Consider the following 25,871-nt stretch of genomic DNA (forward strand, 5'->3'; position numbering starts at 1 on the left):
TACCTGTGACTGACTTACTTGATAGCAGCAGGTCTCATAATTGACAGAGTAAGGCAGTCACTGGCAGTAAGGCAATTAATTCTCTAACCAGTCCAATTTTTATAACCACTGGTTATAAAATTCTGCATAACTGTCTCTTGGATCTCAAGAAACTATGAACTCCTGAACATGATTTAGTATTGAAGGACCTTTTGTCTCTCCTTACCATCAAAGGCAATGAAATAGTCGAAAAGAACCCTTAAGCTGGTATTAAAATACAGTAGTAACTAATGTAGGATACTTGGGATAAGCCTGATGCTCTTTACTGAGGTCTCCAGATTTGGGCCAATGAATTTATAAAACCAGAAGGGTCTGGTGGAAAGGGAAGAAAGAGAAGATGACCCTAAGTAATTTTTTCATAAATGCTCTAAGTTTTTAGGGGTCATGTGCCCATACAGCCTTCATTATTCAGGGTGAGTCATAACCAGAGCCTGTATGGAGGTATTGTGAAACCCTGCAGTTCTTTAGCCATACTGGTGTTGGGTTCTTTTAAAAATAGACCATTTCCAGACAGTAACCATATAGTCTGAAATTCCCAGGACATCCCTGGTTTCAGTCTGTCCCATTGTGTCCCTAAGTATGCTCATGTTCGTCAGACTCTGTACCAGCTTTTGGTTTGGAAAATATAGACACCAAACATATAAGGATTTCCTTCTTGCCCACTGAGAAGAGTTCAGCATGGCCTAGCCTGGCTTTTCCAACCCTACCATTTTCATTGCCAGCAATTCTCTCACCCACTACAAGAAATCTCTTAGTACTGTCCCCATCTTGTTTCCTGTCTTTAACCCTTCATGGGTTAACTTCTCTTTTTTTCTTTGGCATCTCTTTGCTCGGGAGTCTAGCAAATGGTATATCTTTACACTCTCAGAAAGCTACTTGTATCCTAGCATTTGGGTGATACCCCTTTGAAAACTAGCACACTTTCTTTCTTCCCAGGGCATTCTTGGAGGTTGAAAACTGTTCCTGTGAGCTCCTCATCTTCACAGCCCTGCAGAACAGATTCAATAAGAAGAAGCCACCACTATCATTTATTGAGTGTTTACTATGTTCTAGAACTTAGGTAAAATTCTTTAAAAATCTCATTTAGTCCTTACAAACTGTGAGGTTGGTATTATTCCCTTCTCACAGATAAGGAAACATGCTTAGATAGGTTAAATAAGTTGTGCAAGATCCCTACTTAGTAACCTCCATTTGGAAATCCTTACTACATTCCAGGTAAAATGTTATTTGTGTGCATACCAGGCTCAGAATTGTGGATGATGTGGCCAAGCATTCCAACCCCATATTTGAAAAGAACCTTTACTTTTATACTTCCCCCTACCAGGAAATGTATATTTCTGTACTCTTGTTATATACCAGTGGTCCTCAAACTTGAATATGCATGAAAATTCCCTGGAGGGCTTGTGAAAATGCAGGTGGCTGGCCCCAAGTGTTTGATTCAATAGGTCTCGGGGGTGGGGCCCGAGAATTAAATTTCTAACAAGTTCTCAGATGATCCCAATGCTGCTGGTCTAGGGACCACACTTTGAGAATCATTGTTATAACAAACTATTATCCAGCATTTGCTGTGTTCTGGGCCCTGTGCTAAGCACTGGGGATATAAGAGTGAAAAGGGCAGACAGGGTCTTTGTTCTCCTAGAGCTTATAGTCTAGGGGAGAAATAGACGACTGAACTAATCTTATTTGGGCTAAGTAAACAGGATCGACATGGAGAATAACACAGTTGCTATCCTCTACTTTAGATAGGCTGAGAGAAAGTCTCTTTGAGGAGGTGCTATTTAGTCTTAAGACTTAAAGGATGTGAAGAGCTCATTAAGGCTTTCAGCATTGGCTTTTTTCAGCTCAACCTCTGTTTCTGTCACTGGTGACGACTACCTTGGGAGAACTCCATGAATTTCAGAGTGACCTCTGGGCAATTCATTCCTTGGCACTTTCTGTGGCCTTGGCCAAGCTTGACTGCATACTTCTTCCATGACTATTTCCCTCCCCTCTACCTCAACCCCCCCATAAAGATTCAGGGGTCAGAGGAATTTGAAGGGTAGGCTAATTTTGTCTTCTGCCTCCATCTAGGTCACATTCCTTGGTATCTAATGGCTTAGGAAGAATATATACCAAGGGATTGGGCCTGTGAACTTACCATTCATGGCTACTGCCTTCACCTTATAACTATTTATCAGTGACATTTTAAGATTCTGTTTTACTTGCCAGTTGGCAGATTTGCCCGGAAAGGGGTGTCAGTATAGGAATCCACGTGAGTCCCTAGCTACCCTGATGTTGGGTTTCTTTAAAGAAGATTCCCAGATTCTTGTGTTCTAAGAGGACGCTTTCTGCTTTCCAAAAGTGCATCAGAGCAACACAAAACCAAACCTTGTTTTTAGTTGTGTTGACCAAACCTGGAAAAAATTTTAGGTCTTTGAAGATGACTTTGGTCCCATTTGCCCTTATCTCTAAGCCCTCTGGTTTTTAGCTCTGATTTCAACTCAGATTTTTAGTTTGATAACTTATTCTTATTTTTGCTCTGGATCTACTGTGCCCTGATTTAACTAGCTTTTGCTTGGAACCCTACCACTTCTAGAACCATTTCCTTGATGTTCACTTTTATTCTGTTTTGATTAAACATTTCCTCTGGTATTCTGTTCCTGTAGAGGTAAAGGGACTCTTACTAGATATTTCTCTGGGTGTTTTCAGGCAGAGCATTTCTTTTGGCCTAGGTATACTTTTTTGGGATAATGGACTTCCTTAGTCACCTCTCTATAAATCCCTGAACCCAAGGATGTTTATCAGATGCGGAATACTGGAAACTGACTTTTCTGGTTGCCAAGGATATCCTGAGTTTACTTAAGAAATCTTTTAAACAGTCATCCAGTGCATGCTTCATGGGCTGTGATGTCTCTTCTACCGAGGAGTCATATTTAACTACTTTATCCAGATTGAGAATCACCTTTTCCCTGTGGATTCAGAATCTTCTTACTGTTAATCTGGTTCCTAATGATATAGAGTGGATCAGCATTTTTTGTTAACACATATATCAACCACAAGAATGACTGAAATAAAAAACGAAATGGTGTGCCAGCTCACTCATATCTGGAGATTATAAACTTTTTGTGTGGCTTTGGAGTCAGATAGCCCTGGGTGATAATGTCAGGTCTTCCCCATACTAGTGGTGTCTTAGGCTTAAGTAACCAACCTCTCAGCCTCAGTTTTCTCATCTGTAAATGGGATTAATAACACCTTTTTAAAAATAGAGTTGCTGTGGAGTGTAAAATGCATATGAAAACACCTAATCGTACTTGACTCATAGTATGCTGTCATTGAATGTTAGCGCTCACTTTCCTCTTTAGTGTTCTTAAAGTCCTGACCCATTTGACTGGGCAAGGCACAGTCTCTCATGGTTGCACCTATCAGCACCAGAATCCTACATTTCCCCAGACATGGAATCCATTCAGGAACCACCTGTGAAATTATAATACTTATAATAAGAAATTATAATACTAAATTATAATACTCAAGTATCCCTACTTCTCCCAGGTATCCCAGGAAGGAAATTAACAGTTATTGAGGGGCTACTTATTAGAGGTTTCATTGGGCAAAAATGATGATGACATTAATAACTATACCTTTACTGATATGGCATCATAATACTTGGCAGTTTCCAGAACCTCTTAACTGGCTAGTGCCCTTGGATCCTTGTAGCATAGTAGCCTATCAAGCAGACAGTGCACTTGCCCCCATCTTGCATATCCATGTCTCAAGCAGACAGCGCACTTGCCCCCATCTTGCATATCCATGTCTGAAGATGAAGGAAATTGAATGACTCTTTCATGGTCTTCTGACTTGGATGGTGGAGTTGAGCCTTGGGCCTATGTCTTCAGATGCCCCATGCCTATTTCCATTCCCTTCCCACCCTATCCCAGCACTTTTATCCTACTGTACCACATTGATTTGAACTCTGAGGTTCTGATACATGATTGACCCGATCTCTAGAATTCTAAGAACAAAACATCTCTTAGGTTTCCCCCTGATTTTATCCCTGAGACGTTTATCTCCCTAAAAGATATCTCTAAAGTGTGAAAATTTTACACTCTTCCTAGGGACCTGAGAAAGCTGTTTATGCTTTTGATATAAATTCTGTGTGCCACAGTTAGACGTCCACTGCACATTCAAAAACAGTATTGGGTTTAGACCCACAACAAAACTCTTAGTGTGATTCTCAGTCTTTTAGATTCAATTATTTTATTCATTCAACAAACATCTATTTAGCCCTTACTGTGTGCCAGGGGCTAGGAATACACCGATGCAAAAGGCATGTAAGCTCTTGGAGCTTATAATCTGGTGAGTAGACAATAAACAAATAGGTAGTGGTATGTGCTATGAAGAAAAATAAAGCGCTTTAAAATTTTTGCTCAAACCATGAGGTAACTAAATTGCAGTAGCTACCAGTGGCCCCTGGTAGACTTTATAAAAGAGCTAGTTATTGGGAAGATGGCTTCAGAAAAGGAACATTCTTAACAGTTCCTACCTTCCTTTCCATTCTTCGGACTAAAACTTGCTTTCTTGTATGGTTGTGAGGAACCCTGACAGAATCGGATTGTAAGGATACAGCCAAGCACTTAAGATAGACTGAAGAGGAGAAACAAAATCTTGCAACAAACACCTTTAGAGTTGTGTTTATCTTTTATTCTTTAAGTGTAATGTCTTGCTTTATAGTGTGTTACATGAAGAACATTGAAAATAAATGGATTTTAAAGTACTGATTCAACTATGCTACGTGTAACAAGACATAGTATAAAAAAGCAGCCTCCTTAGATGCTTCTAGTTGTATGGCGTAAGACTGTAGAAGTTCTTCTTGACATAAGTGTTTTAAAAGTTTTGAAGAACAGGGAGTCTGCAAGCTGGAAAGAAGCCATTCTTACTATGAGGCAAATATACTTGAGTTTAATTTTTAAACTATAACTGCTGTTTGACCTTAAATTAAGACAGCCTGTTTCCATTGTGGTGTTTTACCGGTTTAACAATGAGAACATTTAAAGCAGCTGCCACCAATTAAAATGATTCAGAAATACTGGTTGTAAATAAATATTCTTGAAGTTTTAACTCAGTGAAGTCAGTCTTTTTTGTTTTTTGGTTTGTTTTTGTTTTTTTTTAGTTTTTTAGTGGCACTGTCTTTCTGGAAGGCAATTTGGTAAAATGCATCAAGAGCTCAAAAAACGTTCAGACACTTTGAACTGGTAATTATGTTTCTGAAAAATCTATCCTTAGAAAGTAAATCTGAGATCTGGATAAACATTAATGCACAGAGATGTTCCCCATATTTTAATAAGAAAGAAAGGATTACTTAAATTATGGTACATCCATATGATGGAATATCATAGAACCATTAAAATATTTTTGAAGAATCTTAACCATGTAGGAAAATGTTTATGCAATTTAGTTGAAAAACAAACTAGACAAAACCATGCAGTATAACCTTAACTATGTGAAAATATTTTCATAGAAAAAGGCTGTCAGGAAACATTGTAAGTTTTCATTTTCTTTGCGTTGTGAGATTATGTGTGATTTTTATTTTCTTCTTGTATTTTCTTAAGATTTTTTACAGTGAACATATATTACATTTATAGTGAATAAAATATTATATAAGTGTTTTGAGTCTTTCTTTCAATGGGATGCTTTTTATTAATACCCAGTCCATTTATAGTATTATGACATAATTTTTTCCAGATCTTCATCTTTAGAGCATTTATTCTTTCTAGTGAAATTTTATGTTTTTAATCTTGTGTTTATTTTAATTTTTATGATATACATAGACAGTGTCAACAGTTTTATTTATGCTTGCTCTAATTTCCAGGTATTCTTCCTTAAAGCAAATAATTCAGTTCCACATTGGAATAGTAATTTTTAGGTGGTTTATATCAAAGAACACACATACATTCATAGTATGTAGTAAAGAGAGTTGGCCCTGGAGCCACAGTGCATGGGTCCAGATCTTGGTCCTACCACTTAATAGCTATGTGACCACTGACAGGTTAATTGTCCTCTCTGATCCTCAGTTTCCCTATCAGTAAAATGGGGATAATAATAATATCTACCTCATAGGGTTGTGGTAGGAATTTAAAGAGTTATTACATTTAAGAACTTGAAAAAGGCCTGGCGCATAGGAAATACTCAGTAAAAGTTAGCTATGTATTTTTAGTAGTATATATACACAAACATACATATATTGTCATGATCATTTGCAAAATGCTCCTTTCTGTCTGTCTTATTCTTTTATACAGCTGTAATTTTATTTTTTATTTTTTAAACATCTTTATTGGAATATAATTGCTTCACAATGGTGTGTTAGTTTCTGCTTTACAACAAAGTGAATCAGTTATACATATACATATGCTCCCATATCTCTTCCCTCTTGCGTCTCTCTCCCTCCCGGTTGTAATTTTTTTTTTTTTTTTTTTTTTTTTTTTTTTTTTTTTTTTGTGGTACGCGGGCCCCTCACCGTTGTGGCCTCTCCCGTTGCGCGGAGCACAGGCTCCGGACGCGCAGGCTCAGCGGCCATGGCTCACGGGCCCAGCATGGCTCACGGGCCCAGCCACTCCGCGGCATGTGGGATCCCCCCGGTCCGGGGCACGAACCCGCGTCCCCTGCATAGGCAGGCGGACTCTCAACCACTGCGCCACCAGGGAAGCCCCGGTTGTAATTTTTAAATGAAGATTTTTGTCTTATTCTCAGGTAATTGGTCAGTTTTCCTTTCATGCTTTGAAATTATTTTTTAAAGTTACCATATTTTCAACAATAGAAACTTTATTGATTTGTTTTCCAATCATGTTTTCTTTTTCCATATTTGGAATTGATGCTCAGTCATGTGGGCTGGATGGAAAGGAGGTTGGCTTTGTCCTAGGTATAAAAGAACTTCTGTTTATATACAAATAGTTAATGTATTCATTGACAGTTATTCTCATCTATTAAATTATTTACCTTATTTATTAAAGCACTACTTTGGTAGAGAAGGAAGGGGATGGGCAGGTAAGTGAGAGTGTACCCGCGAGTAATAAAACTACATTTGTTTCATTTTAAACTCTATAATTCAGACTTCTCTCTTTTTTTTTTTTCATTTTGGTGTGATTGTGAGAGGAGGTGAGCTCAAGGTCTTTTTACTCTGCCATCTTGCCCACTTTCCTCTATACCACATTTTGTTTGTTTTGTTTTAATTTTTTTGGACTATAGTTGCTTTACAGTGTTATGTTAGTTTCTACTGTACAGCAAAGTGATCAGCTGTACATATACATATATCCCCTCTTTTTTGGATTTCCTTCCCATTTAGGTCACCACAGAGCATTGAGTAGAATTTCCTGTGACTGCTCTAATTCAAACTGATCTTCCCAGACAGATTTGGGGTGAAAAGAGAGCTACCTTTTAGTGAATCATGCACTGGGCTTACATATATTTTACATATATATGTAAAATAAATAATAATATGTTCTATACATACTACATATAAAATACATTATAATATCTTGTCTATTACATATATATTATACTTACGTATATTATGTAATTTTGTAGTCCATATGAGAATTACCAATATTTTATTATAAATAAAATAATCATTTGCCAATTTTTCTGTCTTATATTACAAAATATGTTCCTATGGAAAACAATTTGGATTTAACTGATTACCTGTTCTCTATAGCTAATTACAATAATTTTGTCATTGCTCAGTTTCACTTCCTCGAAGAAGAGGTGCATTTGTGGTATGTTTACATTGTCAAAATGAGGAAAGACGCTGGGCAAGTTTGAAAGCATGAAACTGGTCACTGAAAGACTCTAATAAAAAGATTTTTTTCATCAGTCTAGCAGTATTCAACTGAGACCAGTAGAGTCCAGACATCTGCATCTTTAACTGGAAATTTGTTATGCCAAGAAAATGTGGGAGAGGTAGGCCCAATGCGAAATTACATTTTCCCTGGTCTTTGGTTATATAGCTATATAGAAACCCTGGACTGAATATGAAGTTCCATATGTGCATTTCAGATCTGGAAGTAGAGCACTCTAGTTTAAAATAAAATATTTTTTATCTATGGGATTTATCTAAAACTCAAAGGTCTGGGGATTGTTCTTGTAGGTTTTAAAGAAGAGGACTAGGTAAACTCTAGGGAGAAAATTAGCTTTCAGGGATGAGCATGTTCAATAGCTCAGGTGGCAAATCTTGCTTTCTTGTTGTATTAACATGATGAAGCCTAGTAGGTCACCATCATTTCCAGACACTATATACCACCTTTGGCTAATTTGTAGTCTGCCGTGTACCTAGCAGTTCAGCTGGAGGCTTTTTAAATCAGAGCCTTTAAATATACAGAGGAAGTTGTTGTACTGGTGCTTGTTGGTAGGGCTGCTGTGTTCTTTCTTATCTTCCCAGGGAGTTTGGTCCCTTTGTTTAGCTTCTGTTTCATTTGTTTACAAAGTTATAGACTTTGAAGTAGGCAGTTATATAGGACTGCCTAAAGAGAAGTGTAAGGCGAGAAGGTAAGCAATTATCCTTCTGACTTCACTACCTTATTACCTCAGTTTCTCAGTCAGTGTCATTCATGGATTTTGCTTTTTTCTCATAGGTTCTGCTCTGGCTTATTTTCTGCTATCCTAATTTTCTTTGGAAATTTATGTTGTTCTGTGCCTCCCAGATTAGAAGCTGGTTCAATTTACTTTCTGAACATTGAGCTTTCATGGTGTTGCCTGATGAGTTGGTGGGAAATTTTTAAAAATAATTTTTGATATGATAATTTAATGGCACATGTCACAGAATTTTTTTCTGTTTGTTCCATCATAAAAGATTTTTGTGTATCTGATTTCCTTAATGTGGAGTTCCTGTCCTTAGGTGACTGCCCTTCTATAGATGTGGCATTGTGATTGCAAGGTTTATTCTATTAAGACTATGATAAATGCAGTGTTATCTAGCAGAGTAGTGGGGTAAATAGCTGAGCCCTAAGATTGTTTCAGTCGTCATAGCTGAAAAAACAGCTCTTTAAAAATAGTAATAACAAAACATACATACGTCAGACATCATTCATAATTATTAATGACTTCCTCAAGATTTTTTTAAGTGTTGTAAATAAAGTTGTTCAGATTGCATTTATTTATTTATTTATTTTGTTGTTTTAACTTGTAGGAGGGAGAATAAGAGGAGTGAGCTATTTTTGGCATGGGCTTAAAGAAGGAAATATCAGTGTGACTGGTAACTGACACTTTTGTCAAGTTCAGTTTATACTTGACTGCTTTGACTTTTTTTTATTTCATTACTTTGGATATTAGAGTTCTTGATTTGATAATTTTAAGAGTGACATCTCTAACCTTTTGGTTCTGAGCAGTGCATTGCCCCTGAAATTGGTTGAGTCACTTCATATTCTTCTAAAAGTGCACCAGCTGTCAAAGCTGAAGAGATCTGTCCCTTTTGCTTTCTGCTTCCTGAACCATTTTCCTGCTTACTGTAGTCGTCTACTATTTGTGGTAGGCTTTTTCCACATTTAGTATGTGAAACCTACCACAGAGTTTGACCCTTAAAGTGACTCAGTGTTGAAAGGCTTTGAGACTTCCACTTTGGTCCATGAAGGAGTAACTGGTATAAGACTTGTTCCTTTCTGCCTCACATACCCCATAAACAACTTGAAACTGGACAAAATATATGAAACAATGTTTTCAGACATTGAGCAACAAGTAGCACAGGACTGTGATCCCTGAGAAAAAGGGAACAAACAAAAGGAGCCCTACAGTCACCCTGGCTTTCTGTCTGTAGGCAGTTTCTGGCCAATAGCATTGTGAGAGGGAATCCAAGCAGAGCCTGCAGTCTTGTTGAATTGATGAGACAGAGATAGGAACTCAGGGAGGCCTATCTAGATGGCAGGAATTTGTAGAGCAGAGTACTGGAAGGGGCGGGGGGAGCTAGTCAGAGAAATAGCTCCAGAAATCTGCATAAATGTCCCCTTTATCTTTGGCTGAATTATGAATCTGTGAATGTGTTGAGAGAAACACCATGGGGCTGGGCAAAAAACTATTGCTCAGGAGCTATAAGCTGAAATTTTGCCAGAGCTCATATAGGACTGAGAGATATTTCAGTTCCTACAGCAAGAGTTGAGAGACCTTGTTGAACACCCAGAGCATTCAATAGAGACCCCAGAAGGGTCATTCCTTAGTAGTTGAGCTAATGTAGCCCTAGAATAAAGCATACTTTGAACCCAAACTAACAAAACTTAAAACCTGGCAAGCCTTGAAAAATAATTATTCACAAAAAATTTAGATGCACAGCAAAACAAACTTCAGTACTCTTTGAAGGAAGACAGTAAAATCAAAACACTCAAGAATGTAATGATTATAATAGCTGATATCCAAAAAATTACTAGACATTCCAAGAAGCATGTGACCCATAACCAAGAAGAAGTCAGTCAGTAGAAACTGAACCAGAAATAACAGTTACAGAATTAGCAGACAAGGACTTTAAAGCAGCTATGACACTATGGTGAACAATTGAAAGAAAAACATGAATATAATGAGGAAAATTGAAGACATATAAAGAACCAAACAGAACTCCTGGAGCTGAAAAGTATTACTATATGAAGTGACAGATTCACTGGATGAGATTAATAGATTAGACTGCAGAAGAAAAGATCAATGCATTTGAAGACAACAATAAAAGTGTCTGATCTGAAACAGAGAATGCAGAAAACTGAAGAAAAAGAAGAGAAAGCATCGGTGAACTGTGGGACAATATCAAGCAGACTCACATGTATGTAATTGGAGTCCCAGAAGGAAAGGAGAAAGAGGAATAGGCAGAAAAATAGTTGAAGAAATAATGGCTAAAATTTTCCAATTATTATGGAAACTATAAACATATAGATCCAAGAAGCTCAATGAACCCTAAGTGGGATAAGCCCAAAGGAACCCACTCTGAGACTACTATAATCAAATTGCTGAAAACCAGTGATAGAGGGATCATTGAAAAGAAGCTAGAGGGGGAAAGAAAGAAACAGTACATATGGAAGAACAAAGATAAGAAGTCATACACATCTCATCAGAAACAGTACAAGTGAGAAGACAATGGAATGACATCTTTAAAGTGCTAAAGAAAAAAAAGTGTTGTCAACCTCAAATCTTATCTCCAATGAAAATCTTTAAAAAAATGAAAGCAAAAATAAATGAAGGTGAAATATATTTTTTCAGACAAAAAACTGTCACCAGCAGACGTGACCTACAAGAAATATTAAAAGAATTTCTTCAGGCTGAAGGAAAATGATACCAGACGGAAACTCGAATCTCTGAAAGTAATGAAGAGTTCCAGATAAGTGTGGTAAGTGTGGAATGGATATGAAAGACTTTTTCCTCAATTTTAAATTTTTAAAAAAGTTAAGTGATTGTTTAAAGATAAATTAATAATCTGTCACGGAATTTATAATGTATGTAGATATAAAAGGTGTGACAGTAGCCCCAAGGCATGGAAGGAGTGAAATAGAGGTATGCTGCTAAAGTCCTTACATTTTATATATATATATAGTGATGTAATGTTACTTGAAGGTAGATTACAATAAGTTAAAGATGCATCATTTGCAACCTGGAGTAACCACCAAAAAAAGGTATAACTAATACATTAATAATGGCGATAAAAATGAATACTAAACTATACTCATTTAATCCAAAAGAAGACAGAAAAAGAGGAACAGAGAACAGATGGGAAACAGAAAACAAATATCAAATATAAAGAGCACAGCAATATAAAAGTTACATTAAATATAAGTAGTCTAAATAGTCCAATTAAAAGAAAAGACTGCATGAAAATGCAAGACCCAACTATGTACTACTGTCTGTAAGAAACCTACTTTAAGAATAAAGACACAGATATGTTAAAAATAAAAAGATGGAAAAAGATATATCATGCAAGCACTAATCATGAGAAAGCTGGAGTGACTATGCTATTGTGAGACAAATTTGACTTTGGGACAGGGGGCACATTTCATGATGATGAAGTGGTCAATTCATCAAAAAAGCAGCAATCCTAAAAGTGTATGCTCCTAACAGAGCCTCAAAGCACATAAGGAAAAACAAAACAGATATAACTGAATGGATAACTAGACAAAACCACAGTTAGAATTGCCTATTTCAACACTCTTAACTCAGTAACTGATAGAATAAGTAGAAAAGTCAGTGAGAAGATAGAAAATCTGACCAACACTATGAACCAACGGTAACTAACTGATATTTGTAAAACACTGGACCTTACACTACCATAATATATCTTCTTTTCAAATTCACATACTACATTCACTAAGATCACATTCTGGGCCATAACACAAACCTCAATACATTCAAAACAATTGAAATAATACAGAGTATGTTCTCTGATCAAAATGTAATTAAATTAGAAATCAATAACAAAAAGCTATCTGGGAAATTCTTAAATATTAGGAAATTACACAGTATACCTCTAAATAAACCATGGTCAGAGAAGAAATTATAAGGGAAATTAGGAAATATTGGAACTGAATGATAATGAAAACACAGTGTAGTAAAGCTTGTAGGATGCATGACTTCCCTGGTGATGCAATGGTTAAGAATCCACCTGCCAATGCAGGGGACATGGGTTCGATCCCTGGTCCGGGAAGATCCCATGTGCTGCAGAGCAGCTAAGCCTGTGTACCACAACTACTGAAACCCATGCACCTGGAGCCCATGCTCTGCAACAAGAGAAGCCACCGCAATGAGAAGCCCATGTACCACAACGAAGAGTAGCTCCAGCTCGCCACAACTAGAGAAAGCCCACACGCAGCAACGAAGACCCAACGCAGCCAAAAATAAATAAATTAATTAATTAATTTTAAAAAAAACTTGTAGGATGCAACTAACAGTGCTTAGAGGGAAATTTATAGCTTTAAAATAAGGAAGATCTAAAAATCAGTAGTCTAAGATTCCAACCTAAGGAGCAAGAAAATGAAGAGCAAATTAAACCCCAAATAAGAGGAATAAAATATTAGAAGAGTAGAAACCAATAAAATAGAAAACTAACAATAGAGAAAAATCAATGAAACCAATAGCCAGCTCTTTGAAAAGATTAATGCAATTGATAAACCTATAGCTAGATTGATAAAGACAAAAGAGAGAAAAGATACAAATTAATACAATTTACCAATATCAGGAAAGAAAGAATAGCTATCACTACGGATCCTACAGACATGAAAAGGATAATAGGGGAATATTATGGATAACTTTACGCCAATAAATTCTACAACTTAGATGAAATGGAAGAATTCCTTGAAAAATACAGATTACCAAAATTGACTCAAAAAGAACTAAAAAAGTCTGAATAGCTTTATATCTATTAAAGAAATTAAATTTGTAATTAAAAATCATCCCATAATTAAAATCTAGGCTCCAATGACTTCAATGATGAATTTTATCAAACATTTAAGAAACAAACCAACCTTGTAGGAAAGAGAGGATAGAATTCTTCCCCACTCATTCTATGAGGCTGACATCACTATGATACCAAAAACTGACAAAGATATTAGAAGAAAAAAACCATAGACCAGTGTTCCTTATGTACATATACACAAAAATCCATCACCAAATAAAAAAATGAATGTCAATCTTTGCCTTACAGTGTATACAAAAAGTAACTCACAATGGATCATAAACCTAAATGTAGAAGCTAAAATTATAAAACTCCTGGAAGAGAATAGGAGAAAATCTTCATGACCTTTGGATAAAGATTTCTTTTATTGGACACAAAAACATGAACCAGAAGAGAAAAATTGATAAACTTCATCAAAATTAAGAACGTATGCTCTTCAAAGGATACCGTTAAGAAAATGAAAAGGCAAAACACAGGCTAGAAAATTATTTGCCATACATATATGTGATAAAGATTGGTTTCCAGAATATATTTTTAAAAACCTACAGCTCAATAAAAAGAAGAAAAAAATCCAATTTAAAAAATGAGTAAATGAGTTGAACAAGCACTTCCCAAGAGAAGATATGTGAATGAATATTAAGCACTTGAAGAGTTGCTCAGTATCCTTAGTTATCAGAGAGCTACAAATTAAAACCACAGTGAGATATCCCTACACATTAACTTGAATTAAAAAAAATCAATACCGAGTATTGGTGAGGCTGTGGAGCCACTGGCACACTCATACAATACTGGTATAAGGTAATTGGTACAGCCACTGGAAATTAGTACAGCCAATTAGAAAATCGCTTGGCAGTTTCTTATAAAGTTAAGCATATGCCTACTCATGGCTCAGTAGTCCTCTTTGTAGGTAATTACCAAAGAGGAATGAAAAGTTATGTTCACACAAAAACTTCAATGCAAATATCATCACAGCAGCTTTATTTATAATAGCCCCAAACTGGAGGCAACCCAAATATCCATCAGCGAGTGAGTAGGTAGACAAACTGTGATATATCCACTCAGTGGAATATTACTCAAAAATAAAAAGGACCAAACAACATGAATGAACATCAAAAGCATTGTTCTAAGCAAAAGAAGCTACACACAAAAGACTGCATATTGGATGATTCCATTTACACGAAGTCCTAGAAAAGGCAAAGCTATAGTGACCAAAAGCAGGTCAGTGTTTGCCACAGTGCAGGAGTGTAGGGAGGGGGATTGATTGCAAAGAGACACAAGGGAACTCTCTGGGGTGATGGAAATGTTCTATACCTTGATTGTGGTTTAGGTTACCTGTATATACACGTTTGTCAAAATTCATTGAATTTTACACTTAAAAGGCTGCTTTTATTGTATGTAAAATATACTTTAATAAAGTTGATTTTTTAAAAAGAAGCACTTTGGAGGTGAGGATGTCAATTCCATGTTTAAAAAAATCATAATCTCTTGGATATTTCACGATAGAGGTTCTTGAGAGGTTGAAGTGTTTTCTGAAAGGTAAAAGAGAAGTAGGAAGAAAGAAAGCAAAGGTAACATAAGTTGCCCTGATACAACTGGTCTCAGTTGAGTACTTTGTCCCTAGATCCTGCGTTTCTTCTTCCCCCTAAAATGAGAAAGGCTTGCCAAATTCCTGCTGCAAAGCTGAGTCTATCCAGCTCCTTTCTCTCCAAGGAGAAAGTAATCCAATACAAGGACCTTAAAATCAACAGTTACCTTTCTAAACTCAGAAAACATGTGAAAAACAAATACATCACAGTTTTATTGCTGGTCTTACTTATGAAACTGGCACATTACATGAGATCTCCTTGGAATGGGAAACAAGATAAAAATCTAGAATGAAGAAGCTGAATAACTTTCCAGATGTTTTTATGTTATTTTTTTATAAATGTAACTTTTATTTCTATTTTTTAATTAATTTATTTTTGGCTGCATTGGGTCTTCATTGCTGCGCGTGGGCTTTCTCTAGTTGCGGCAAGCGGGGGCTACTCTTCGTTGCAGTGCGTGGGCTTCTCATCGCGGAGCACGGGCTCTGGGCACGCGGGCTTCAGGAGTTGTGGCACGCAGGCTTAGTTGTTCTGCAGCACATGGGATCTTCCCGGACCAGGGATTGAACCCATGTCCCCTGCATTGGCAGGTGGATTCTTAACCACTGCGCCACCAGGGAAGTCCTGGTTTTATATTTGTGTTTAAATCAATCAGCATATTTATTTCCTACAACAGGATGGTAGAAGATGGGTCATTAGCTGGGGAGGTAAGATATAGGGACAAACATAAACCAAACCCAAACAACAAAAATAAAATCCTTAGTTGTTTTCATTGTTTTGTTTTAAGTGTTATGAATTCCCTGACCATCTGGCATATAAATGATCAAATGGAAGTACCAAAACAGAGTTCCACAGAAGTTTTTAATGGCACAAAAAAAGTAAAAGTTGACTGTATCAATCACCATTCATTCTAAAACCCCTGGATCTAGTTCCCCTAGTTCTCTTACTTTTGCTTATATTGAGTTCAGAAATCTTAGGACTTCAGTACAAGGTCATCTTTTTTGGCCTGGTCTGTTTTATATTAAAATAATTAATTCTTTCCATAGTTAAGGCTGAGTCTCAAACTTTAAAGCTCTTTGAACAAATGGTTTCAGAATAGGAATTCCAAATAGAAATTATTTCATTTTGGAAATCTATAGCAGTTTGTCATTTAAAATTTACTTTATGAGTTAGATTTTCAGATAATAAAGATTTATGATTTGTTCCTATTATCAGAAGAAAGCACATAACTATTTTCATCCTTCAAATGCTACCAGATATTAAATTTAATACACACTGAAGTGTAAACTAATAAGAGAAAATATGTGTAAATGTAGCATTTTTTCCCAATGCACTGCCATTCTCATCTAATTTGGGACTTTAAAAATGAAAATAATAATGAGACTATCTCAATTTATCAAGCCTGAGACTGATTTTTTTTTTTTTTTAGTTTACTGAAAATTGTTGATTTGGTCTTGCTAAAAGGAAGAAATGGTTCTTTCAGTTCAAAAATTGGCAGAATCAAGGTAATCCTTTAAAGTATGCTTGTGATTTGGCTGTTTGTGTGTCGGTGGTGATTACCCTTGATTTACAAGACACACACACACTCAACCTTCCCAATCATCTGCAAGACTTTTAGACTGCCTCTCTTCCTCTGGCATTTGCCAGTTAACTTAGCATTATATATATATAATATATATGAATGTAACGCTGCTATGATAGAATTTCTGAGAACACCAGGCAGAGAAAAGTAGTGAAAGATTGGTAATTCCTGATTCCCACTTTCAGGTGTTTGTGGTCTTGTGTACTAACCCATGCTGTCTGTTTAAGGAGTGTCTCCTTATTTTCCGGAGCCCCATGGGATACAGGCTAGTTACAAAGGTTGGAGGGAGGAGTGTGGTATAAGGCTGTAATGGTGATATAGTGTATTTTCCTTACCTGCAGTAAAGGATTGGTGTAGATGAGAAAGTGGTAAAATGTTTTGGAACCTTACCTTCTCTTCCCACCCCGCAACCGTATACCTCCTTCTATTCCTCTCCTTTCAGGGCTTCCTATCAATTTGAATTTCAAATTATCTGAAAGAGTTAAGCATCATTCATTCATTAATTATTCATTCATTCATTCAAAAGCCTCATTAAATAATACAAATTACTTAAACAATCAGATCGGTACCTAGCTAAATAGTTTTTAACCAATGGTAAATGGGAATTTTGATTTGGTGGAAATTTGTAGATATTAGAACACCTGAGTTTGATGAAGGCTGGCTAAGCAATAGGAAAAAATGAAGGTTGCAAGGGAGTGAGAAAGGGTGTTGGGAGGCCATCAAAGATAAAATGTCAGATTTTGGTATGGGCTTCTAATGGGAATGGTATAGAAGCTTGCAAACTGGGTCTAGTGTTTCTAGGCCGATCCAGTGTTTCCAGTTTGTCCTGTTATCTTCTCAGCTAATTTATCTTTCCCCTCCTGAGAGGAGGAGGAGGAGGAAAAGGAGATTTGTGCTTAGGCTCACCTAGGTGGTACTGTGTAGTATTCATGGGGTATTCCTATTCACTGTTATTTTAGAAGACATCTAGGTTTGCTACTCACAATTTTAATTAAAAAATTAAATCAGTAGTGAGAAATTTTGGAGAACTAGCCAGGTTCTAACACTAACCAGTTGACCCTACACTATGCCTAGATAGCTTTTTGGTTTTCACCTGTAAAATGAAGAGGAAATAGAGTCTCTTCTTTTAATCTCTTACAAGCTCTTTCAGCGAATAACCCTAGATACCTTATTACATAAACTTTGAACTATGTGCTAAAGTTTTTGTTAGTGATTTGCTATGGACTGAATTGTGTCCCCACAAAATTCATATGTTGAAACCCTAACCCCTAATGTGACTGTATTTGGAGATGGCCAATAATGAGATAATTAAGGTTAAATGAGGTCATAAGGATGGGGCCGTGATACAATAGGATTAGTGTCCTTTTAAGAGATACTAGAAAGCTCATGTGGATGTTTGCTCTCCTTCTGAAGCTCAGAGGAAAGGCCATGTGAAGACTAAGCAGCCATCTACAATCCAGGAAGAGAGCTCTCAGAAACAGAACCCTACTGGAACCTTTATCTCTGACTTCCTATCCTCCAGAACTGTGAGAAAATTAATTTATGTTGTTTAAACCACCTTGTCTGTGGTATTTTGTTATGGCAGCTCGAGCAGACTAATATAGGATTTAACCATAATTGAGTATATTTTTACAAACTGAATCAGTTGTTTATATAGTCTGGAAATGAGATGTATAGCTTGTTCGAGTTGAAATGGGACATGAAAGGTTTTAACCTGGTTGTGGAGGGAAGACTCTGCCATTTCTGTGTTTCTCTGAGCTTCTAGATACTGTGGAATTATGGTATTGAGTTGGATGTTATGAGTAATACAGTTGGATTTTTTGAACTAAGTTGGTGAGGAACCTGAGTTCAGTTGAAAAGCAACCATTATTTGATGACAGAAGAAAAGAATGAAGCTAGAGGACTTCTCTCTTTTCCTGTATCTACCTACAATATAAATAACCTTGTTGAATACCCCTGTTACAGTAATTAGTATATTGGTGGGGATTGACATCGTGTTGTTAATGTTACTGCCTACAAATCTCATTCTAAAGAAGAGCAAATTGCCGGAGTAGGGGCTTGCTAATATCTAAGCATATTTTTAACCTGTATTTGCCTCGGTATGGCAGGGGAGATAGGATTTATGGTTAAAAAATTAAGTAAATACACATTTTTCATAGTTGTACCCCTCTCCCACAAACATATTCCTAATCTTTCCTGGTCTGCATCAATAGAATAGTCTCAGAAGAGGGGCATAGGAAGTGACATACAGCTTAGACTGGGGAGTATCCTGCTCAGATTTACATTGCTTTTCTGGACTTTTGCTGATTCCGCGCAACTACATTTCCCCTGAGAGCTACTATTGACCTGATAGTACTGGCTGCCAGTTGGCAGGGAAGATTTACCTAGATTAGGTGGTTATTTCCTGTTCCTGTCTGCAGACTTGGAAAAATGGAGAGAGTTTACTTTCCTCCAAACATTTCTCAGAACATAGTGGCACAAACTGTTCAGAAATGGGAAAATTCCTTAAAAAGCTATGTCTGATTACCTTCAGATAAACATTTCCATTAATATTTCATTTCATTTTGAGCCCCTTTCTGGTTTGTAGTATTTCTTCAATATATATAGGTGGCCTCAAACCATACGGTAAAAGTATTTTCCAAAAACATTCACTTTTTGTCTTACTATGAACTGTTTTCCTTATTTCCTTGTCATTGGGTAAGCAGCACCTCTCAACAGGCTCAAATCCCTTTTTCTACTTTGATCTGTCTCTGATTATGCTGATGTCTTATGTCCTTTTAGGAACTCATACATGTTTTAATAACACATTTAAGAATGAAATTGCCTATTTCTTCCCTCTGTGTGTTGGGAAAAGAAAAACTTTTGTTGCTATGTTTAGATGATATGTATTGAATGTTCCCATAATCATTGCCCTGTGTAAAGTAGTTATCACACACAAGATACAATCTCTCATGCTCCATGGTGTTTATTCTGTTTCAGTCTACTTTAAAATGCTTAACTTCCCAAGTTATTTTCCCCATTAAATATTGCTTTTAGATATTTTGGGTTTTTAAAAATTTCCATATACATGTTCTTTATAAAAGACATTGGATGGGCGTTTACAAATGAAAAATTAGAGTCCCAGATTTTGAAGGAATAGTTTTATTCTGTCTACTAAAAGTCTGATTTCTTCCATCTTCAGGCATCTGTCCTAAACACAGTGGGGTTGTCAAGTAGCAATCCCTCCCATCTTTGACACAGATACTTCCCTGCAGTACCAACCCCCAAAGAGGATGTTTCCTGGGGCAGGTAAGGAACAGGGAGAGTACAGATGATTCTGTATCTGCTCTACCTCTTCTGAGGGCTCTTGAGAACATATACTCAACAGTGCCTAAAATTCATAGAATGTTAAATCTGGAAGAGACAATAACAGGTTATCAAGACTGGCAGACTACTTCCTGGTCCCTGAAAGTGTTGTGTACTTTTACATCTTATTATGGAGTGCCTGGCAAAATGCAACTTATGCTCTAGCACCCTACCCTCTGAGTGAATCATCCCTTCATCAGTCATAGCATAGCCTAATAAGAAACTGTGTATAATTTCTCCCACTATGTGTTTGAATGCCCTCCAGCACATTTCATAGTGTAGTGTTTAATGGTGTTCTTTTTTATTTACTCTACAAATTTTGAATGTTTGCTTGAATAGACAGGATTATAGTAAGAATGGCATACATATCTATTTTAGTGGGATAAACAAGAGGATTGAAGGTAAAGTACTTGTAAATGACTTCCATGTTTTTGGTAGGAAATGAATTCACTCATACTTTTAGGTTTCCACTCAAGTCACTGAGGAAGAGAATATACAACTTAGTTCTGTGTTATTGAGAAACCATCAATGGTATTTTAAAGACATGTTTTATATATATATGTATGTTACAGTATGATTCACTTTGTTCTGAATCTGCCAAGGGACCTGTCTTACACACAGCTCTTTTGTATAGGCATTGCTATGGGAGAGGATTGACCTCTTAATGTCCATTTACTGGTTGCTGACGTTGACTACCAAATTAGAAGGTGAAAAATGAAGAGGTGAAATTCATCTTTAAAGATAACGTGTGTGAATTTTAGGATACTAGTATTTGTATGAGTAATAGAAGAATTGGTGAGAAAGTGATCCCATCTAATACTTATCTTCCTGATCAACTACTAGTCAAGAGCAATTAGAGAAAAATTTCAGCTGGAGCATTAGAATCCTGTCTCAAGTTATAAGATAGTATGTACGATCTAGAAAGCAAAACAAAAACAAAAAACCCTGGAATTTACCTTTTGCTTTTTATTTTAGGGCCTTTAGTGTAGGTCATCCAGCATGTGAATACTAACATTGACAAAACTTGGCTTTGTACTTAGTCATCTTTTTCAATGCCTCTGGGCATTTGGCTCTTGGAAGGAGGTAATTCTTAGTACTGTTCCCTGGTTTGCATTATTTCTTTGGGAACCTGTCTGCCATTGTGGTTACTTGTCAGAACACAGCATAATTTAAATGTTCGAGGTGGGTGATTGAAGTACTTGAACTTTTTCCCCAACTGCTGATGACTGATTAGAGAGTACTTTAAATAAAGAATGTGTTCTCCAACTTAACAGCATATTATAAGAGATATATGACATACGGTATATCCCCCTAAAATTTTAATTTTTAGAAAGCAGAAATGTATTATATTTTACCAATAATACTGTGAATAGTCATATTAACAAGAACCATCCCCAACTGTAGGGTATTAATCTTTTTACAAAATGTCCTAAAATGTATAAATTAATTTATTTCATAAAATCTGACAAAGTTGCTTCTGTTTAGAAATGAATTGCTTTTAAACTTAACCATTAATTGAGACTATCAGTGCTTTGCTGCAGAATCCAAACATCTACTGTATTAAACTTCATTTAAAATTATATTGGCCTTCTTAAAACAACAGTCAAAACAAATTTTCTTGTTGCCATTTTATTATAATTGTTATTTTGATGTTTGATGATTGTATTTATTGGCAATAATTTTATCTGAAAATTAAAATAAACTTTCTGGTTTCAGAGTATTACTTTGTTAATATTTGCTGTTGTCCTTCACCTCTCCAAACCCTACTCGTTCTTCTAGGCCAAGCTGAAGATGATCAAACTCACTGAAATTTTCTCCTATCCCAGTAGCTTAATTTATGGCATTTTGGACATGGCTTATAGCACTTACTTCCTTTTGCCTTGTGTTAGTTAGCTGTGAACATGCCCTCCTCCTGTACTTGCTCCCAGAGAGCAAAGACTATGTTTTAGGCAACTGTGTATCTCCAGTAGCACCTTTCACAGTGCTTTGCACACCACCCCCCTATACATTCAGTGAGTGTTTATTAAATCTGTTTATTTTTCCCCTGATTTTCTAGACTAGACTTAGGAATCAATCAGTGACTTGAGGTTTAAATGAGGAATGACGTAGTAATGGCTTTGTAGTCAAGATTGGCAAGGTTTGAGTTCCTACTTCATGATGTATTAACTGGGACTTCCTCATCTGTAAGATAGGAATGTTAGTAATAGTATCAGCCTCCTAGAGTTGTTGATGAGGATTAACATAGATAATCTGTTAAAACCATTTATTGGGCTTTCTAACATATAGAATACATTCAAAACAGCATAGCTATAATTGTTGCTAAATGCAGTCCTACTGGGCTAGATGCTAAGCCCCCGAGGGCCTGTCTTCTGGTCTTTATAGCTCAGGCACCTAACCTTGATATAGTAAATATTCAACAAATACTTCTTTTAATTGAATTGATTGATTTACCCTATTTTTATCTTCCATTACAGCCCACTGTTTGTAACATGGAAGATTGGTCGAGACAAAAGATTGCGTGGATGCATAGGTACTTTTTCTGCCATGAATTTGCATTCAGGACTCAGGGAGTACACACTTACCAGGTGAAGACCAATTTTTGTTACCTCTGCTTCTACATTTAAAAAAAAAGAAAAAACTTACGAAACTTGAACCTGATCCTTTAACTCCTTTTCCTTTCCTGAACTGTCAACATTCTTGACTCCTTTCATGTCAGACTTTTTTCTTCACTTCAACCATTTGCCTTGTCTCTGATAAAATGTTATTGATATATATTATCATAACCTAAATACTGTGATTACATGTATTCTGCCATAGATGTCTTAAAGTGTTTTGGGTTTTTTTTTTTTTTTTTTTTTTGCTTTCAGTGGCCATCTTATCTTGTATAACTTGAAAATCAATGACCAAATATCTATGGGTTACTTAAATGTATTATTTCCATAATAATAGTCATTGTGTCTTCTTTGTTAGGCTTTAAAAAAATTGTTGATGTCTATTCCATCTCACACATTTTGTTACACTTTTATGTACTTTTGGAATTGAAGGGAGAACCTAAGAAGAAAGTGATGCAACAGCCTGGCAGCATAATCATTCACATTCACACTTTACCCAGAATTAATTGCAGCTTACTTATTTTGTTTCATCCAACACAAGGACAAAGTAATGAATGCCTCATTACAGTTGTTAAGACTTTGTTCTTAATTTCTGAACTCACAAAAAGCTATCTAGCATGCCATCAGATTTTTTTGGTTCAAGTTTAGATTTCTAACAAATTGTGTTCCAAAATTATTTCAAAAGAGGAAAATTCCTTAAATAATAAGCTATTAGCAAAGGAATTTCCTGTTTTTGTTCATGTTTCAGGGTGATTATCTGATACAGTTTCTATAGTTATAATATGCACAGTGTCTGTCCAACAAGAAATTGGTCCCTGCTGACTATTGGTACTTGTGGCAAGTTGCTCAATCTCCAACAGATAAAGTAGTAATTATAGTACTTTGTTCTATATACTTAATAGGAGTATTAGGGAAATGTCAGGGGAATGAAGTAATAATCAGTCACTACTTCGCTTCAGGATTAATGTTGTGGAAGATTCATTATTTTACTATAGAATTGCATAAATGCTGCTCATAGCACCAGTTAATAAAATGCTGGCAACTGAGTTTAGTATTCTTATATTTGAAGATGTAGCTCACAGCTACAGGATTTTCTTAGCTTACACTGAAGCCCAGAAGGAAAAGGAAAGGCTTGGAGGGTCATGTTCATTCTTAGATTTTCACAGGTATTAGAAATGGGGTGTTTGGACTTGATTAAATAATAATTAGGCAGAAAGGGGGTTGAAACACACATTCTGGAAATAACTACAACTTACTAAAGATAGTACAGTTATAAGTCTAGGCATGTTAGATTTTTTTTTCCCCTGACACGAAATACTGTGGACTCATTTTGGGACTTTAGCAAATTCTGCCAGGACAGGTGCATATGAAATTACATTTTAAATAGCTAATCAAATGCAATTTATTATATATTTCCTAAAATAAGTTGTTATGAGGAATACCAGTTCCTTGGTATTGATTGAAAAAAGAATTCTATGGCCAAATAAATTTTGGGAACACGAGTTAAACAAATTTAAACAGCTCTGCTCACTGCAGGGTTTCTCAGAACCTTTTATGTTAATAGTGTGGTGAATCTCTGAGGGATACAGAATGCAGCCGTTCCCAGACGTTTTTGACTACAGAACCCTTTTATCCTCCCACCCTCGTGTCTTATGCCATTAGTGCTCCAAGGAACACATTTTCAGAAACAGAAGTATAAAATTTCCATTTTTCTTTATAGCTGGGTAGCCTGAATTGATAGTGTAGAAAACCTTTGTACTTTCAAGTGAAATTGTGGCAGAAATCCCAGTATCAAATATTATATACTTTAGAAATCCTTAGTAGTAGTAACTATAGTAGCAATTTGTTTTTACTTAAAGAAAATATGAAATTCTTTTGCCTACATTGATAAAAAGGGATGAAAATATCCAATTTTTCTGGACTTGTGAATCTGTCTCCTAGGGTAATTACCAGAAGAATTATAGTATATTTTTTTCTGTCAATAATATGATTCTGAATGAATCATTCAAATAGTTGGACTTCGAAATTTGTCTACATTTGTATTTGTATTTGTACATATACAGGTGTAGTCTATGGCTCTTCCTGTTTACTTTTCAGCTTTTTCCCCCATGTTTCTATACACTTTCCGGAAATCGTATACAGCACCTTAGAGAGATATGTGTGTTTGTGTGTGTATATACACATATATGTACCCGGTCTTCTCATTTTTGTTTGGCTTCATTTCTTTTGCTTAATATGATAATAAGAATGAAGTTATTTGGAAGAGACGAACAAAGCAAACAAGTCTTAAAATATACAGTTGCTCTTTTTTCTGGATTCATTTTAGAGTCGAAACTGTGGCATCATTTTAAAAAGTTGCAATATAATGTTTTTCAGTCCCATAGGTCACTTATCATTTCTACATGCTGTTGTTATTAGTGGTATTAATAGCTACCATTTACTAAGAAGTTACTACATGTCAGACACTGCAGAGGAGCTTTATATGCATGGTCCTCACAACAACTCTTAGGTATTAACATCTACATTTTAAAAATGAGGAAACTGAGATTTAGAGAATTTAACTAATACACCCACTCACACAGCTAGTAAGTGGTAGAAACAGTATTCAAACCCAGGCCATCTGACTGCAAAGTCCAGGCTCTTAACTACTACATTTAAGATAAGATAAAATAAAATTTTCTGAGAATATATGTTTTATAGCTTCATGGTGAAAATAATGAACTTGAAAGCAGGTTCCTATAAATTGTTTAATCATGGGTCAATAATTCTTCAAAAATTCTAGTTAGCAGTTAAGACTGAAATTTTAGAACATTATTTTAAATTCCAGAAAATCCAGATGGGATCATAAAAAGTATATAAGTCAGGGTTGCATAGACTAGTCAGAAGAAAATTGACTTGGATTAATACTGTAGAAAAGGATAATGCTTACTACAAAAATGTACTACTGTATGGTAGGAAATTGTGTTCTTTGGCTACATGTAAATAATGGATTAGACTTCAACAGGAATACAATTCTTCTGAACATAATAGTTGCTGATGCTTGGAGTCTGGTCTTAAAACCTATAAATCATAAAACTTATAAATGGAATCAAATGAACTTAGGGTATTTGGGATAAAAGGGAAGGAGAGAGCAAAACAAAAAATAAACAGTGAAATTAAAGACTCATCAGGTATAGGTGTCTTTTTTAAAAAAATTAGGATATCTGGTTACTCACTGTCTTCATCTGTGACTAGATAGATTATTATTCAGTTTTCATAATGTTACTCAGCTATACTCTTTATTTTTTATTGTAAAATATGCATAACATAACATTTACCACTTTAACCAA

At 35.9% G+C, this 25,871-nt stretch overlaps 1 protein-coding gene across 5 annotated transcripts in view; it reads left to right on the top strand.

Annotated features, from left to right (window-relative positions):
* AMMECR1 (AMMECR nuclear protein 1) overlaps window positions 1-25,871 on the top strand; it is a 110,088-nt gene that overhangs the window by 28,366 nt on the left and 55,851 nt on the right. For 3 of the 5 annotated variants that reach the window (XR_010838647.1, XM_067023441.1, XM_067023442.1), the window contains exon 2: window positions 22,405-22,515. The exons of the other annotated variants lie outside the window; for them this stretch is intronic. Coding sequence is in view for 2 of the 3 variants with exons in the window: in XM_067023441.1 (XP_066879542.1) it covers window positions 22,405-22,515 (111 nt within the window). In the remaining variant the exon portion in view is untranslated. The remainder of the gene's footprint in view (window positions 1-22,404; window positions 22,516-25,871) is intronic. 5 annotated transcript variants of the gene reach the window in all.

This window comes from Kogia breviceps, chromosome X (genome assembly GCF_026419965.1).
Source record: "Kogia breviceps isolate mKogBre1 chromosome X, mKogBre1 haplotype 1, whole genome shotgun sequence".
Classification (NCBI taxonomy): domain Eukaryota; kingdom Metazoa; phylum Chordata; class Mammalia; order Artiodactyla; family Physeteridae; genus Kogia; species Kogia breviceps.